This window comes from Coregonus clupeaformis, unplaced genomic scaffold (assembly GCF_020615455.1).
Source record: "Coregonus clupeaformis isolate EN_2021a unplaced genomic scaffold, ASM2061545v1 scaf0078, whole genome shotgun sequence".
NCBI classification, from domain to species: Eukaryota; Metazoa; Chordata; class Actinopteri; order Salmoniformes; family Salmonidae; genus Coregonus; species Coregonus clupeaformis.
The window spans coordinates 539,588-554,852 of NW_025533533.1; the positions used below are offsets into that span (position 1 = coordinate 539,588).

The 15,265-nt window shown below is 47.3% G+C and overlaps 1 protein-coding gene across 1 annotated transcript in view; it reads right to left on the reverse strand.

Annotated features, from left to right (window-relative positions):
- The window catches only part of LOC121557041 (E3 ubiquitin-protein ligase RBBP6), a 51,283-nt gene that overhangs the window by 5,478 nt on the left and 30,540 nt on the right, over positions 1–15,265 (reverse strand). The window contains exons 10-17 of the mRNA XM_045213100.1: positions 9,646–9,749; positions 9,006–9,472; positions 8,841–8,907; positions 7,420–7,535; positions 5,130–5,258; positions 4,910–5,047; positions 3,169–3,264; positions 544–3,003 (exon numbers count right to left, since the gene is read on the reverse strand). Of these exons, the coding sequence (XP_045069035.1) occupies positions 544–3,003; positions 3,169–3,264; positions 4,910–5,047; positions 5,130–5,258; positions 7,420–7,535; positions 8,841–8,907; positions 9,006–9,472; positions 9,646–9,749 (3,577 nt within the window). The remainder of the gene's footprint in view (positions 1–543; positions 3,004–3,168; positions 3,265–4,909; positions 5,048–5,129; positions 5,259–7,419; positions 7,536–8,840; positions 8,908–9,005; positions 9,473–9,645; positions 9,750–15,265) is intronic.

Consider the following 15,265-nt stretch of genomic DNA (forward strand, 5'->3'; position numbering starts at 1 on the left):
TAGGGTACTAGTTTTGACCAGGGCACTATATAGGGTACTAGTTTTGACCAGGGCACTATATAGGGTACTAGTTTTGACCAGGGCACTATATAGGGTACTAGTTTTGACCAGGGCACTATATACGGTACTAGTTTTGACCAGGGCACTATATACGGTACTAGTTTTGACCAGGGCACTATATAGGGTACTAGTTTTGACCAGGGCACTATATAGGGTACTAGTTTTGACCAGGGCACTATATAGGGTACTAGTTTTGACCAGGGCACTATATAGGTTACTAGTTTAGACCAGGGCACTATATAGGGTACTAGTTTTGACCAGGGCACTATATAGGGTACTAGTTTAGACCAGGGCACTATATAGGGTACTAGTTTTGACCAGGGCACTAAATAGGGTACTAGTTTTGACCAGGGCACTATTTAGGGAATAAGGTCAGTCATTTCACGACTAACAGTCTGGTCTGAAACCACAATGATGATTGATCAGTAGTAACACTGGTTAATAAAGAAGCGTTGAAGGTCAGAGGTTGAAAGGGTAACTCACCCAGTTGAAGTGATAGAGTGGTCTGATGAGTGGTGGACCGTGGGCTCAGAACCAGCGTCAGCCAGTATCTTTCTACTGATCTTTCTGATCTTCCCAGAACCAGAACCCTCCTTCACCACCGCCGCTGCTGCCCTGTCTTCAGCTCCGGTCTCTCTCTGGGTCCCTGGCGCTCTCTCTCCTGTAGAGGCAGGTCTGTCTACGGAGGACGAGGACGTGGTCTTCTCTCCTTTCTGTTCCCTGGATGATGAGGACTTCTCTGTCTTGGCTGATGCTGGTCTCTCTCTCTCCTTGGAGCTCTCAGCCGGTCTCTCTCTCTCGGTGGGCGGTGTCCTCTCCCTGGCGACGTCAGGTTTCTTAGCGATGGCCGAGCGCTCCGCGATGGTCATGCGGTCCAGAGAGACTGACCTTCCTCCTCCTCCTCCTCCTCTCTCCGGCAAACGTTCCCCTGACGACGGCCTCTCTGACCTAACAGACCTGACCTCTGACCTCTCGCCAGATGACCTCCGCTCCACTCTCTCCGTCCCTCCTCCTCCTCCTCCTCTCTCAGGACTAGCAGGTCTCTCTCCAGTAGTACCAGTGGTAGTAGTGGTGAGATTAGTAGCAGGTCTCTCCTCCGTCCGGACCGTACTACTGCTCCTCCCCAGGTCTCTGTTCAGTTTGATTCTCCTCTGGGGGAAGGGTTTCACCTGCAGACCCATGAGAGGCCAGATAGACCCCCTGTCGCTCTCTCTTCTGCCTGCCTCAGAGCTCCCCGGTGTGGGCAGCAGCCCGTCGCCTCTCCCCTCTCTCCCTGGGTCCATGGAGGAGCCAGGCCCGGGGATGGAGATGGAGATAGGATGGAAACGGTCCAGCCTCCCTGTCTGTGAGGTACCAGGGATGGGGAGCAGGCCCTCTCCTCTACCCGTCTCTCTGCATGCCAGGTTCAGGAGGAGGGGAGGCTTGGCTGGAAGTCCTCTCTGGGGGTACAGACCCTCGGCACGTCGGAGCTTAGCTGGGGGGCCCCCCATCCCCCTGTCCATCCCCCTCTCCCTCTCCCTCTCCTCCACTCTCCTCCTCTTCTCTGCTGGGGAGGGGGGTGCAGGCTGGAGGGGGCGACCAGGGGGTCGTACCCCGACACTCTGAATGGGATCTCTCCTCCCCCCTCGGGCGTCGCCCAGGTGTTTAGGGAGGTCGTGGGGGTGAGGGGGGAGGGTGCGGGGCGGGGGCAGTTTAGCCACACCTCCTCTAACAGTGGTGGTGCTCCGCCCCTTCTCTCTCTTGATTGGCTCGTCTGGTTTGACCTTAGATGCTTTGGTTGGTTTAGTGGCTGAAGACTCTTTGTTCTTAGAGGCTGTGATCGTCGCCTCTCCTCCTGTCTTTCTCTTAACCTTCCCCTCCGTCTTCACTTTCCCCTTCCCCCCCTTCTCCTTCCTGCTCTTCTCTGGTTGGCCCTTGCTGGACGAGGTGGGAGGGGTTTTACCAGACAGCAGCGCTGCCTTGTTGGTCGAGACCTTAGTGGAGGTGGGTGGGGCTTTGCTAGGGGTCAGGGTGTGGAGGTCATCCATTGGCTCGTCCCTGACGGGTGTGGCGTCGCCCCTGTCCAGTGATTGGTTGGCTGAATCCAGCTCCTCCCCGTTCTTCTTCTTCTTCAGTTTCTTCGCTTTCAGAGTTTTATTTCCGCCCTCTGACGTTTTGGTTCCCCCCCCCAGCGTGCGCTCTTTACTAGCGCCTCCCTTTGTGCGCTCCTTGTTTCCATCCCCCCTGACGGAGGCGGAGGGTAGAGAGGGGGGGGCGTAGTGAGTCCTGTGGGGTCCTGGAGGCCCCCCTCTCTCACCCCTCCTCACCCGCCCCTGGGGGGAGTAGTCTCTGGGTGGAGGGGTGAGGCGGTCCCTCTCTCTGCTGCCCCGGCCACCACGGTGGTGCGCTGAGGCATGCTGGGTACTGTAGTCTTTGTAGTACTTGTTGTACCAGTCTCTGTACTCCCTCTCCCACTGTCTGTAGCTGTCTCTCTCCCAGCGCTCCCTGCCCCCAGGAGACAGGTCAGGATCGCCTTTAGGGTCGTAGGGGGGGGGCTCCCGAGGGGGGGGCTTATGGTGACCTCTGACCCCTCCTGGACTCCTGCTCCTCCTGTAGCCCCCCGGGGAGCGAGACCGGGGCCGATACCCCCCTCCTCCTTCAGCTCCGTCTCCTCCCTCCCAGCCCCCACCACCACCACCTCGGTAAGGCGGAGGGGAGCGTGGAGAGCCGGAGCGGCGGTAGCCGTAGGAACGGGAGCGTGAGCGGGAGCGCGGCGAGCGGCCGTAGGAGCGGCTGCGTCCTCCCCGGCCTCCGTTGCGTCTGGAGAAGGGGGAGCGTCCGTAAGACCTGGAGCGAGAGCGGGAGCGGCTGGTGGTGTAGGAGTAAGACCTGGAGCGAGAGCGGGGAGAACGGGATCGGGAGTAGGGGGAACGACTGAACGGAGAACGGCTGTAGGAACGAGACCTGGGGAGGAGGAGGGGGGTGGGGGGGAAACAGTTGATATGTCTGATTGCCATTCCTACGCAATTCATATCATTCTAAAACCTGTCCTAGATATCAGAGAATATATCTGTACAAATAAGTTGAAGTAGTTTAACCTGCTGTGTCTCGTCATTCTATCCGTGTTACCTGGAGTAGGATCGTCTCAGTCTCTTGGGGGCAGGTCTGTATTCCATCAGCTCTTTGGCAAAGTCTTTAGTGAACTCATCCAGCTTGGACGTTACCCTGGTAACACACAGAGAGACAGGACTGGTCACATGCCATAATAATAAGAAGGTCTGGCCAGGTCGGGCTACTTAGCCTGCGTAACATTCTGTGCCATGCGACGGCGGGCTAGTTTGGCACATTGTCTGCGTTTTTTCCACAGGCAGCAATTCAGATGTAGGGATCTGAAAAAGATCAGATTTGGGCGGTCTGTGTAAACGCAGCCATTGTTTACTATCCCCGTATGAAAGCACCAGCCTCAGGCTAGCAGGCTAGCAGCATGTCAATGAATGAATCAGGCTAGCAGGCTAGCAGCATGTCAATGAATGAATCAGGCTAGCAGCATGTCAATGAATGAATCAGGCTAGCAGGCTAGCAGCATGTCAATGAATGAATCAGGCTAGCAGGCTAGCAGCATGTCAATGAATGAATCAGGCTAGCAGGCTAGCAGCATGTCTATGAATGAATCAGGCTAGCAGCATGTCTATGAATGAATCAGGCTAGCAGGCTAGCAGCATGTCAATGAATGAATGAGGCTAGCAGGCTAGCAGCATGTCAATGAATGAATCAGGCTAGCAGAATAGCAGCATGTCTATGAATGAATCAGGCTAGCAGCATGTCTATGAATGAATCAGGCTAGCAGGCTAGCAGCATGTCAATGAATGAATGAGGCTAGCAGGCTAGCAGCATGTCAATGAATGAATCAGGCTAGCAGGCTAGCAGCATGTCAATGAATGAATCAGGCTAGCAGCATGTCAATGAATGAATCAGGCTAGCAGCATGTCAATGAATGAATCAGGCTAGCAGGCTAGCAGCATGTCAATGAATGAATCAGGCTAGCAGCATGTCTATGAATGAATCAGGCTAGCAGGCTAGCAGCATGTCAATGAATGAATGAGGCTAGCAGGCTAGCAGCATGTCAATGAATGAATCAGGCTAGCAGGCTAGCAGCATGTCAATGAATGAATCAGGCTAGCAGCATGTCAATGAATGAATCAGGCTAGCAGGATGTCTATGAATGAATCAGGCTAGCAGCATGTCTATCAATGAATCAGGCTAGCAGGATGTCTATGAATGAATCAGGCTAGCAGCATTTCAATACATGAATCGGGCTAGCAGCATGTCAATGAATGAATCAAGCTAGCAGCATGTTAATAAATGAATCAGGCTAGCAGGATGTCTATGAATGAATCAAGCTAGCAGCATGTCAATGAATGAATCAAGCTAGCAGCATGTCAATGAACGAATCAGGCTAGCAGGCTAGCAGCATGTCAATGAATGAATCAGGCTAGCAGCATGTCTATGAATGAATCAGGCTAGCAGCATGTCAATAAATGAATCAGGCTAGCAGGCTAGCAGCATGTCAATGGATGAATCAGGCTAGGAGGCTAGCAGCATGTCTATGAATGAATCAGGCTAGCAGCATGTCAATAAATGAATCAGGCTAGCAGCATGTCAATGAATGAATCAAGTTAGCAGCATGTCAATGAATGAATCAGGCTAGCAGGCTAACAGCATGTCAATGAATGAATCAGGCTAGCAGCATGTCAATGAATGAATCAGGTTAACAGCATGTCTATGAATGAATCAGGCTAGCAGGCTACCAGCATGTCTATGAATGAATCAAGTTAGCAGCATGTTAATGAATGAATCAGGTGTAACTCACTGGTCCTGTCTGAGTCTCCTCTGTCTGTAGAAGTCCTCCTTGGAGAGGGGTGGTCCGGGGGGTAGGAGGGGCGGGGGGCCCAGCGAGTGAGGCTGGGTGTTGGGGGGGCACCCAGGGGGCATTAACCCCCGGAGGCATCTGGCCGGGTGGGTAGAGGGGCTGGGAGGGGGGGTAGTTAACAGGGGGAGGGGGGCCGGTGGAGTAGGGAGGGGGGTAGGACTGGGGCGGGACGGAGTGGGGTGGTGGGTGGTAGAGGTTAGGGCCGGGGTAGAGGGGAGGGCCTGGGCCCGGGGCGGAAGGAGGGGGGTGGCGAGGGGGGGGAACGTGGTCAGAAAGAGGTCTGTAGGGTCTGGGCAGAGTGAGAGACAGAGAGGAGGGGTTACAATTTAGACTTTAGTCATTTAGTAGCTCTTTATGCAAAGTGATATAAAAACAACAGCATAGTGCTGTTTTGATCAGTTGACCACTACAGTGGGGGAAAAAAGTATTTAGTCAGCCACCAATTGTGCAAGTTCTCCCACTTAAAAAGATGAGAGAGGCCTGTAATTTTCATCATAGGTACACGTCAACTATGACAGACAAAATGAGGGAAAAAAATCCAGAAAATCACATTGTAGGATTTTTTATGAATTTATTTGCAAATTATGGTGGAAAATAAGTATTTGGTCAATAACAAAAGTTTCTCAATACTTTGTTATATACCCTTTGTTGGCAATGACACAGGTCAAACGTTTTCTGTAAGTCTTCACAAGGTTTTCACACACTGTTGCTGGTATTTTGGCCCATTCCTCCATGCAGATCTCCTCTAGAGCAGTGATGTTTTGGGGCTGTCGCTGGGCAACACAGACTTTCAACTCCCTCCAAAGATTTTCTATGGGGTTGAGATCTGGAGACTGGCTAGGCCACTCCAGGACCTTGAAATGCTTCTTACGAAGCCACTCCTTCGTTGCCCGGGCGGTGTGTTTGGGATCATTGTCATGCTGAAAGACCCAGCCACGTTTCATCTTCAATGCCCTTGCTGATGGAAGGAGGTTTTCACTCAAAATCTCACGATACATGGCCCCATTCATTCTTTCCTTTACACGGATCAGTCGTCCTGGTCCCTTTGCAGAAAAACAGCCCCAAAAGCATGATGTTTCCACCCCCATGCTTCACAGTAGGTATGGTGTTCTTTGGATGAAACTCAGCATTCTTTGTCCTCCAAACACGACGAGTTGAGTCTTTACCAAAAAGTTCTATTTTGGTTTCATCTGACCATATGACATTCTCCCAATCCTCTTCTGGATCATCCAAATGCACTCTAGCAAACTTCAGACGGGCCTGGACATGTACTGGCTTAAGCAGGAGGACACGTCTGGCACTGCAGGATTTGAGTCCCTGGTGGCGTAGTGTGTTACTGATGGTAGGCTTTGTTACTTTGGTCCCAGCTCTCTGCAGGTCATTCACTATGTCCCCCCGTGTGGTTCTGCGGGGTGAGATCTTGCGTGGGATCCCAGATCGAGGGAGATTATCAGTGGTCTTGTATGTTTTCCATTTTCTAATAATTGCTCCCACAGTTGATTTCTTCAAACCAAGCTGCTTACCTATTGCAGATTCAGTCTTCCCAGCCTGGTGCAGGTCTACAATTTTGTTTCTGGTGTCCTTTGACAGCTCTTTGGTCTTGGCCATAGTGGAGTTTGGAGTGTGACTGTTTGAGGTTGTGGACAGGTGTCTTTTATACTGATAACAAGTTCAAACAGGTGCCATTAATACAGGTAACGAGTGGAGGACAGAGGAGCCTCTTAAAGAAGAAGTTACAGGTCTGTGAGAGCCAGAAATCCTGCTTGTTTGTAGGTGACCAAATACTTATTTTCCACCATAATTTGCAAATAAATTCAGTAAAAATCCTACAATGTGATTTTCTGGAGAAAAAAAATCTAAATTTGTCTGTCATAGTTGACGTGTACCTATGATGAAAATTACAGGCCCCTCATCTTTTTAAGTGGGAGAACTTGCACAATTGGTGGCTGACTAAATACTTTTTTCCCCCACTGTATATGTTATAGTCCTGTATTCTACAGTAGTCCTGTTTTGATCAGTTGACCACTACATGTTATAGTCCTGTATTCTACAGTAGTCCTGTTTTGATCAGTTGACCACTACATGTTATAGTCCTGTATTCTACAGTAGTCCTGTTTTGATCAGTTGACCACTACATGTTATAGTCCTGTATTCTACAGTAGTCCTGTTTTGATCAGTTGACCACTACATGTTATAGTCCTGTATTCTACAGTAGTCCTGTTTTGATCAGTTGACCACTACATGTTATAGTCCTGTATTCTACAGTAGTCCTGTTTTGATCAGTTGACCACTACATGTTATAGTCCTGTATTCTACAGTAGTCCTGTTTTGATCAGTTGACCACTACATGTTATAGTCCTGTATTCTACAGTAGTCCTGTTTTGATCAGTTGACCACTACATGTTATAGTCCTGTATTCTACAGTAGTCCTGTTTTGATCAGTGTGCTACCTGTCCCAGGGTGGTCTGGGTCCTCCTCTGTGGGAATGGGAGGGCTGCGGAGGTGGACCTGATGGGTGGGAGGGCCTTAGGGGCGGAGGGTGACCAATCAGAGGCATGTGGTAGCCCTGAGGAACCAAATCAGAGAGAGGGCTCAGGAAAATATACAGGGACATTTTAGGAAATGCAAATGAGATACAGGTTTTAAAAAATGGGAACGAAACATATTATAGTGCGTCTTAGAATCTACAGAGGCTATGACAGGTGATGACAGGTCATAAGAGCCTTATGTAGCCTCTAAGACAACTAAACTCAGCACAAAAAAAAAGAAACGTCCTCTCACTGTCAACTGCATTTATTTTCAGCAAACTTTAACGTGTAAATATTTTGTATGAACATAACAAGATTCAACAACTGAGACATAAACTGAACAAGTTCCACAGACATGTGACTAACAGAAATGGAATAATGTGTCCCTGAACAAAGGGGGTTACAGTCAGTATCTGGTGTGGCCACCAGCTGCATTAAGTACTGCTGTGCATCTCCTCCTCATGGACTGCACCAGATTGGCCAGTTCTTGCTGTGAGATGTTACCCCACTCTTCCACCAAGGCACCTGCAAGGCTCTTCGCTGGCCATGGCAGAACACTGACATTCCTGTCTTGCAGGAAATCACGCACAGAACGAGCAGTATGGCTGGTGGCATTGTCATGCTGGAGGGTCATGTCAGGATGAGCCTGCAGGAAGGGTACCACATGAGGGAGGAGGATGTCTTCCCTGTAACGCACAGCGTTGAGATCGCCTGCAATGACAGCAAGCTCAGTCCGATGATGCTGTGACACACCACTGAGCACTGATGGAGGGATTGTGCGTTCCTGGTGTAACTCGGGCAGTTGTTGTTGCCATCCTGTACCTGTCCCGCAGGTGTGATGTTCGGATGTACCGATCCTGTGCAGGTGTTGTTACACGTGGTCTGCCACTGCGAGGACGATCAGCTGTCCGTCCTGTCTCCCTGTAGCTCTGTCTTAGGCGTCTCACAGTACGGACATTGCAATTTATTGCCCTGGCCACATCTGCAGTCCTCATGCCTCCTTGCAGCATGCCTAAGGCACGTTCACGCAGATGAGCAGGGACACTGGGCATCTTTCTTTTGGTGTTTTTCAGAGTCAGTAGAAAGGCCTCTTTAGTGTCCTAAGTTTTCATAACTGTGACCTTAATTGCCTACCGTCTGTAAGCTGTTAGTGTCTTAACGACCGTTCCACAGGTGCATGTTCATTAATTGTTTATGGTTCATTGAACAAGCATGGGAAACAGTGTTTAAACCCTTTACAATGAAGATCTTTGAAGTTATTTGGATTAATTATCTTTGAAAGACAGGGTCCTGAAAAAAGGGACGTTTCTTTTTTTGCTGAGTTTAGTAGCAGGGTGTCTTACCTGAGGTCCGCTGTCGGCTGATCTGATTGGTGGCTCGGACATCATGTAAGGCCCCGCTTCCATCTCACTACAAAAAAAAAACACCAATGAATCAGTCAGTTAATCAATCAGTCACCAACAGTTGAGATGTGTGTCTGTGTGGCGTCCGTAGTCACGGCAACTCACCCCGGCGGCGGTGGCTCGTTCTGTTTGGCCAAGTGCTGTGGCTCCGCCCGGTGTGGTTCAGGGGCGGGGTCAGGAGTGATTGACACCTCAGGTGGTCCAATCGGTGGGGTCTGAATGGGCGGGGCTTGTGTCAGGGTGACAGAAGGAGGGGTGAGGGAGACTGGGGGTCGAGAGGTGTTAACCAATAGCGGGTCCTGCTGGCGAGCGTTGGCCAATAGCGGGTCCTGCTGGCGAACGTTGGCCAATAGCGGGTCCTGCTGGCGAGCGTTGGCCAATAGCGGGTCCTGCTGGCGAGCGTTGGCCAAAAGCGGGTCCTGCTGGCGAGCGTTGGCCAATAGCGGGTCCTGCTGTCTCGAGCCGAGGGTTCTGAATGGCTGAGGCCGTGCTGGGGGTGGGGCAGACTGGTGCAGGGTTTTGTTTCGTGGCTGTTTGGTGTAACCAGACTCATTCTTAAAGTTATTCACTGCCTGAGAGAGAGAGAGAGAGAGAGAGCGGCAGAGAGAGGGAGGGGGGAGAGAGAGAGAGAGAGAGAGAGACATTTTTAATGAATAAATAAAGCAATAGTGTGTATTATTTAGTGACTGACTGACTGTGTGCGATTGTGTGTGTGTGTGTGTGGTTTGTCTCTGTAAGTGTGTACCTGTCGTAGGAACTTGTTAGCGATGAGAGCGTCAGGTGAGACGTCAGACTGTTTGCAGGTAAAACAGGTGTGTTCCTCTGAGTCCAGCAGATTGGTCCTGATACCTAGAGGTTAAAGGTCATACACAGAGGTTAGAGGTCAGGGGTGAAATAACTTGAGACAAACAGGGCTCCCGTTAGCTTTCATAAATCTGCATCTTCAAAACACAGACAATCAAATAATCTGCATTTTAAACCATTTCACCTGCATTTTATACTGAAAGGCATCAATGTTTTGTTGCTTCAGTAGAGTGGGACTGCTGCTACTGTCTATTATCTATCCTGTTGTCTAGTCACTTTACCCCTACCTACAGTATACTGCTGCTACTGTCTATTATCTATCCTGTTGTCTAGTCACTTTACCCCTACCTACAGTATACTGCTGCTACTGTCTATTATCTATCCTGTTGTCTAGTCCCGTTACCACTACCTACAGTATACTGCTGCTACTGTCTATTATCTATCCTGTTGTCTAGTCACTTTACCCCTACCTACAGTATACTGCTGCTACTGTCTATTATCTATCCTGTTGTCTAGTCACTTTACCCCTACCTACAGTATACTGCTGCTACTGTCTATTATCTATCCTGTTGTCTAGTCACTTTACCCCTACCTACAGTATACTGCTGCTACTGTCTATTATCTATCCTGTTGTCTAGTCACTTTACCCCTACCTACAGTATACTGCTGCTACTGTCTATTATCTATCCTGTTGTCTAGTCACTTTACCCCTACCTACAGTATACTGCTGCTACTGTCTATTATCTATCCTGTTGTCTAGTCACTTTACCCCTACCTACAGTATACTGCTGCTACTGTCTATTATCTATCCTGTTGCCTAGTCACTTTACCCCTACCTACAGTATACTGCTGCTACTGTCTATTATCTATCCTGTTGTCTAGTCACTTTACCCCTACCTACAGTATACTGCTGCTACTGTCTATTATCTATCCTGTTGTCTAGTCCCTTTACCCCTACCTACAGTATACTGCTGCTACTGTCTATTATCTATCCTGTTGCCTAGTCCCTTTACCCCTACCTACAGTATACTGCTGCTACTGTCTATTATCTATCCTGTTGTCTAGTCACTTTACCCCTACCTACAGTATACTGCTGCTACTGTCTATTATCTATCCTGTTGCCTAGTCCCTTTACCCCTACCTACAGTATACTGCTGCTACTGTCTATTATCTATCCTGTTGTCTAGTCACTTTACCCCTACCTACAGTATACTGCTGCTACTGTCTATTATCTATCCTGTTGTCTAGTCACTTTACCCCTACCTACAGTATACTGCTGCTACTGTCTATTATCTATCCTGTTGTCTAGTCACTTTACCCCTACCTACAGTATACTGCTGCTACTGTCTATTATCTATCCTGTTGCCTAGTCACTTTACCCCTACCTACAGTATACTGCTGCTACTGTCTATTAACTGTCTATTATCTATCCTGTTGTCTAGTCACTTTACCCCTACCTACAGTATACTGCTGCTACTGTCTATTATCTATCCTGTTGTCTAGTCACTTTACCCCTACCTACAGTATACTGCTGCTACTGTCTATTATCTATCCTGTTGTCTAGTCACTTTACCCCTACCTACAGTATACTGCTGCTACTGTCTATTATCTATCCTGTTGTCTAGTCCCTTTACCCCTACCTACAGTATACTGCTGCTACTGTCTATTATCTATCCTGTTGTCTAGTCACTTTACCCCTACCTACAGTATACTGCTGCTACTGTCTATTATCTATCCTGTTGTCTAGTCACTTTACCCCTACCTACAGTATACTGCTGCTACTGTCTATTATCTATCCTGTTGTCTAGTCACTTTACCCCTACCTACAGTATACTGCTGCTACTGTCTATTATCTATCCTGTTGTCTAGTCCCTTTACCCCTACCTACAGTATACTGCTGCTACTGTCTATTATCTATCCTGTTGTCTAGTCCCTTTACCCCTACCTACAGTATACTGCTGCTACTGTCTATTATCTATCCTGTTGTCTAGTCACTTTACCCCTACCTACAGTATACTGCTGCTACTGTCTATTATCTATCCTGTTGTCTAGTCCCTTTACCCCTACCTACAGTATACTGCTGCTACTGTCTATTATCTATCCTGTTGTCTAGTCACTTTACCCCTACCTACAGTATACTGCTGCTACTGTCTATTATCTATCCTGTTGTCTAGTCACTTTACCCCTACCTACAGTATACTGCTGCTACTGTCTATTAACTGTCTATTATCTATCCTGTTGCCTAGTCACTTTACCCCTACCTACAGTATACTGCTGCTACTGTCTATTATCTATCCTGTTGTCTAGTCACTTTACCCCTACCTACAGTATACTGCTGCTACTGTCTATTATCTATCCTGTTGCCTAGTCCCTTTACCCCTACCTACAGTATACTGCTGCTACTGTCTATTATCTATCCTGTTGTCTAGTCACTTTACCCCTACCTACAGTATACTGCTGCTACTGTCTATTATCTATCCTGTTGTCTAGTCACTTTACCCCTACCTACAGTATACTGCTGCTACTGTCTATTATCTATCCTGTTGCCTAGTCCCTTTACCCCTACCTACAGTATACTGCTGCTACTGTCTATTATCTATCCTGTTGTCTAGTCACTTTACCCCTACCTACAGTATACTGCTGCTACTGTCTATTAACTGTCTATTATCTATCCTGTTGCCTAGTCACTTTACCCCTACCTACAGTATACTGCTGCTACTGTCTATTATCTATCCTGTTGTCTAGTCCCTTTACCCCTACCTACAGTATACTGCTGCTACTGTCTATTATCTATCCTGTTGTCTAGTCACTTTACCCCTACCTACAGTATACTGCTGCTACTGTCTATTATCTATCCTGTTGTCTAGTCACTTTACCCCTACCTACAGTATACTGCTGCTACTGTCTATTATCTATCCTGTTGCCTAGTCCCTTTACCCCTACCTACAGTATACTGCTGCTACTGTCTATTATCTATCCTGTTGTCTAGTCACTTTACCCCTACCTACAGTATACTGCTGCTACTGTCTATTATCTATCCTGTTGTCTAGTCACTTTACCCCTACCTACAGTATACTGCTGCTACTGTCTATTATCTATCCTGTTGTCTAGTCACTTTACCCCTACCTACAGTATACTGCTGCTACTGTCTATTATCTATCCTGTTGTCTAGTCACTTTACCCCTACCTACAGTATACTGCTGCTACTGTCTATTATCTATCCTGTTGTCTAGTCACTTTACCCCTACCTACAGTATACTGCTGCTACTGTCTATTATCTATCCTGTTGCCTAGTCACTTTACCCCTACCTACAGTATACTGCTGCTACTGTCTATTATCTATCCTGTTGTCTAGTCACTTTACCCCTACCTACAGTATACTGCTGCTACTGTCTATTATCTATCCTGTTGCCTAGTCACTTTACCCCTACCTACAGTATACTGCTGCTACTGTCTATTATCTATCCTGTTGTCTAGTCACTTTACCCCTACCTACAGTATACTGCTGCTACTGTCTATTATCTATCCTGTTGTCTAGTCACTTTACCCCTACCTACAGTATACTGCTGCTACTGTCTATTATCTATCCTGTTGCCTAGTCACTTTACCCCTACCTACAGTATACTGCTGCTACTGTTTAACTGTCTATTATCTATCCTGTTGTCTAGTCACTTTACCCCTACCTACAGTATACTGCTGCTACTGTCTATTATCTATCCTGTTGTCTAGTCACTTTACCCCTACCTACAGTATACTGCTGCTACTGTCTATTATCTATCCTGTTGTCTAGTCACTTTACCCCTACCTACAGTATACTGCTGCTACTGTCTATTATCTATCCTGTTGTCTAGTCACTTTACCCCTACCTACAGTATACTGCTGCTACTGTCTATTATCTATCCTGTTGTCTAGTCACTTTACCCCTACCTACAGTATACTGCTGCTACTGTCTATTATCTATCCTGTTGTCTAGTCACTTTACCCCTACCTACAGTATACTGCTGCTACTGTCTATTATCTATCCTGTTGTCTAGTCACTTTACCCCTACCTACAGTATACTGCTGCTACTGTCTATTATCTATCCTGTTGTCTAGTCCCTTTACCCCTACCTACAGTATACTGCTGCTACTGTCTATTATCTATCCTGTTGTCTAGTCACTTTACCCCTACCTACAGTATACTGCTGCTACTGTCTATTATCTATCCTGTTGTCTAGTCACTTTACCCCTACCTACAGTATACTGCTGCTACTGTCTATTATCTATCCTGTTGTCTAGTCACTTTACCCCCTACCTACAGTATACTGCTGCTACTGTCTATTATCTATCCTGTTGTCTAGTCACTTTACCCCTACCTACAGTATACTGCTGCTACTGTCTATTATCTATCCTGTTGTCTAGTCACTTTACCCCTACCTACAGTATACTGCTGCTACTGTCTATTATCTATCCTGTTGCCTAGTCACTTTACCCCTACCTACAGTATACTGCTGCTACTGTCTATTATCTATCCTGTTGTCTAGTCACTTTACCCCTACCTACAGTATACTGCTGCTACTGTCTATTATCTATCCTGTTGTCTAGTCACTTTACCCCTACCTACAGTATACTGCTGCTACTGTCTATTATCTATCCTGTTGCCTAGTCACTTTACCCCTACCTACAGTATACTGCTGCTACTGTCTATTATCTATCCTGTTGTCTAGTCACTTTACCCCCTACCTACAGTATACTGCTGCTTACTGTCTATTATCTATCCTGTTGTCTAGTCACTTTACCCCTACCTACAGTATACTGCTGCTACTGTCTATTATCTATCCTGTTGTCTAGTCACTTTACCCCTACCTACAGTATACTGCTGCTACTGTCTATTATCTATCCTGTTGCCTAGTCACTTTACCCCTACCTACAGTATACTGCTGCTACTGTCTATTATCTATCCTGTTGTCTAGTCACTTTACCCCTACCTACAGTATACTGCTGCTACTGTCTATTATCTATCCTGTTGTCTAGTCACTTTACCCCTACCTACAGTATACTGCTGCTACTGTCTATTATCTATCCTGTTGTCTAGTCACTTTACCCCTACCTACAGTATACTGCTGCTACTGTCTATTATCTATCCTGTTGTCTAGTCCCTTTACCCCTACCTACAGTATACTGCTGCTACTGTCTATTATCTATCCTGTTGTCTAGTCACTTTACCCCTACCTACAGTATACTGCTGCTACTGTCTATTATCTATCCTGTTGTCTAGTCACTTTACCCCTACCTACAGTATACTGCTGCTACTGTCTATTATCTATCCTGTTGTCTAGTCACTTTACCCCTACCTACAGTATACTGCTGCTACTGTCTATTATCTATCCTGTTGTCTAGTCACTTTACCCCTACCTACAGTATACTGCTGCTACTGTCTATTATCTATCCTGTTGTCTAGTCACTTTACCCCTACCTACAGTATACTGCTGCTGACTGTCTATTATCTATCCTGTTGTCTAGTCACTTTACCCCTACCTACAGTATACTGCTGCTACTGTCTATTATCTATCCTGTTGTCT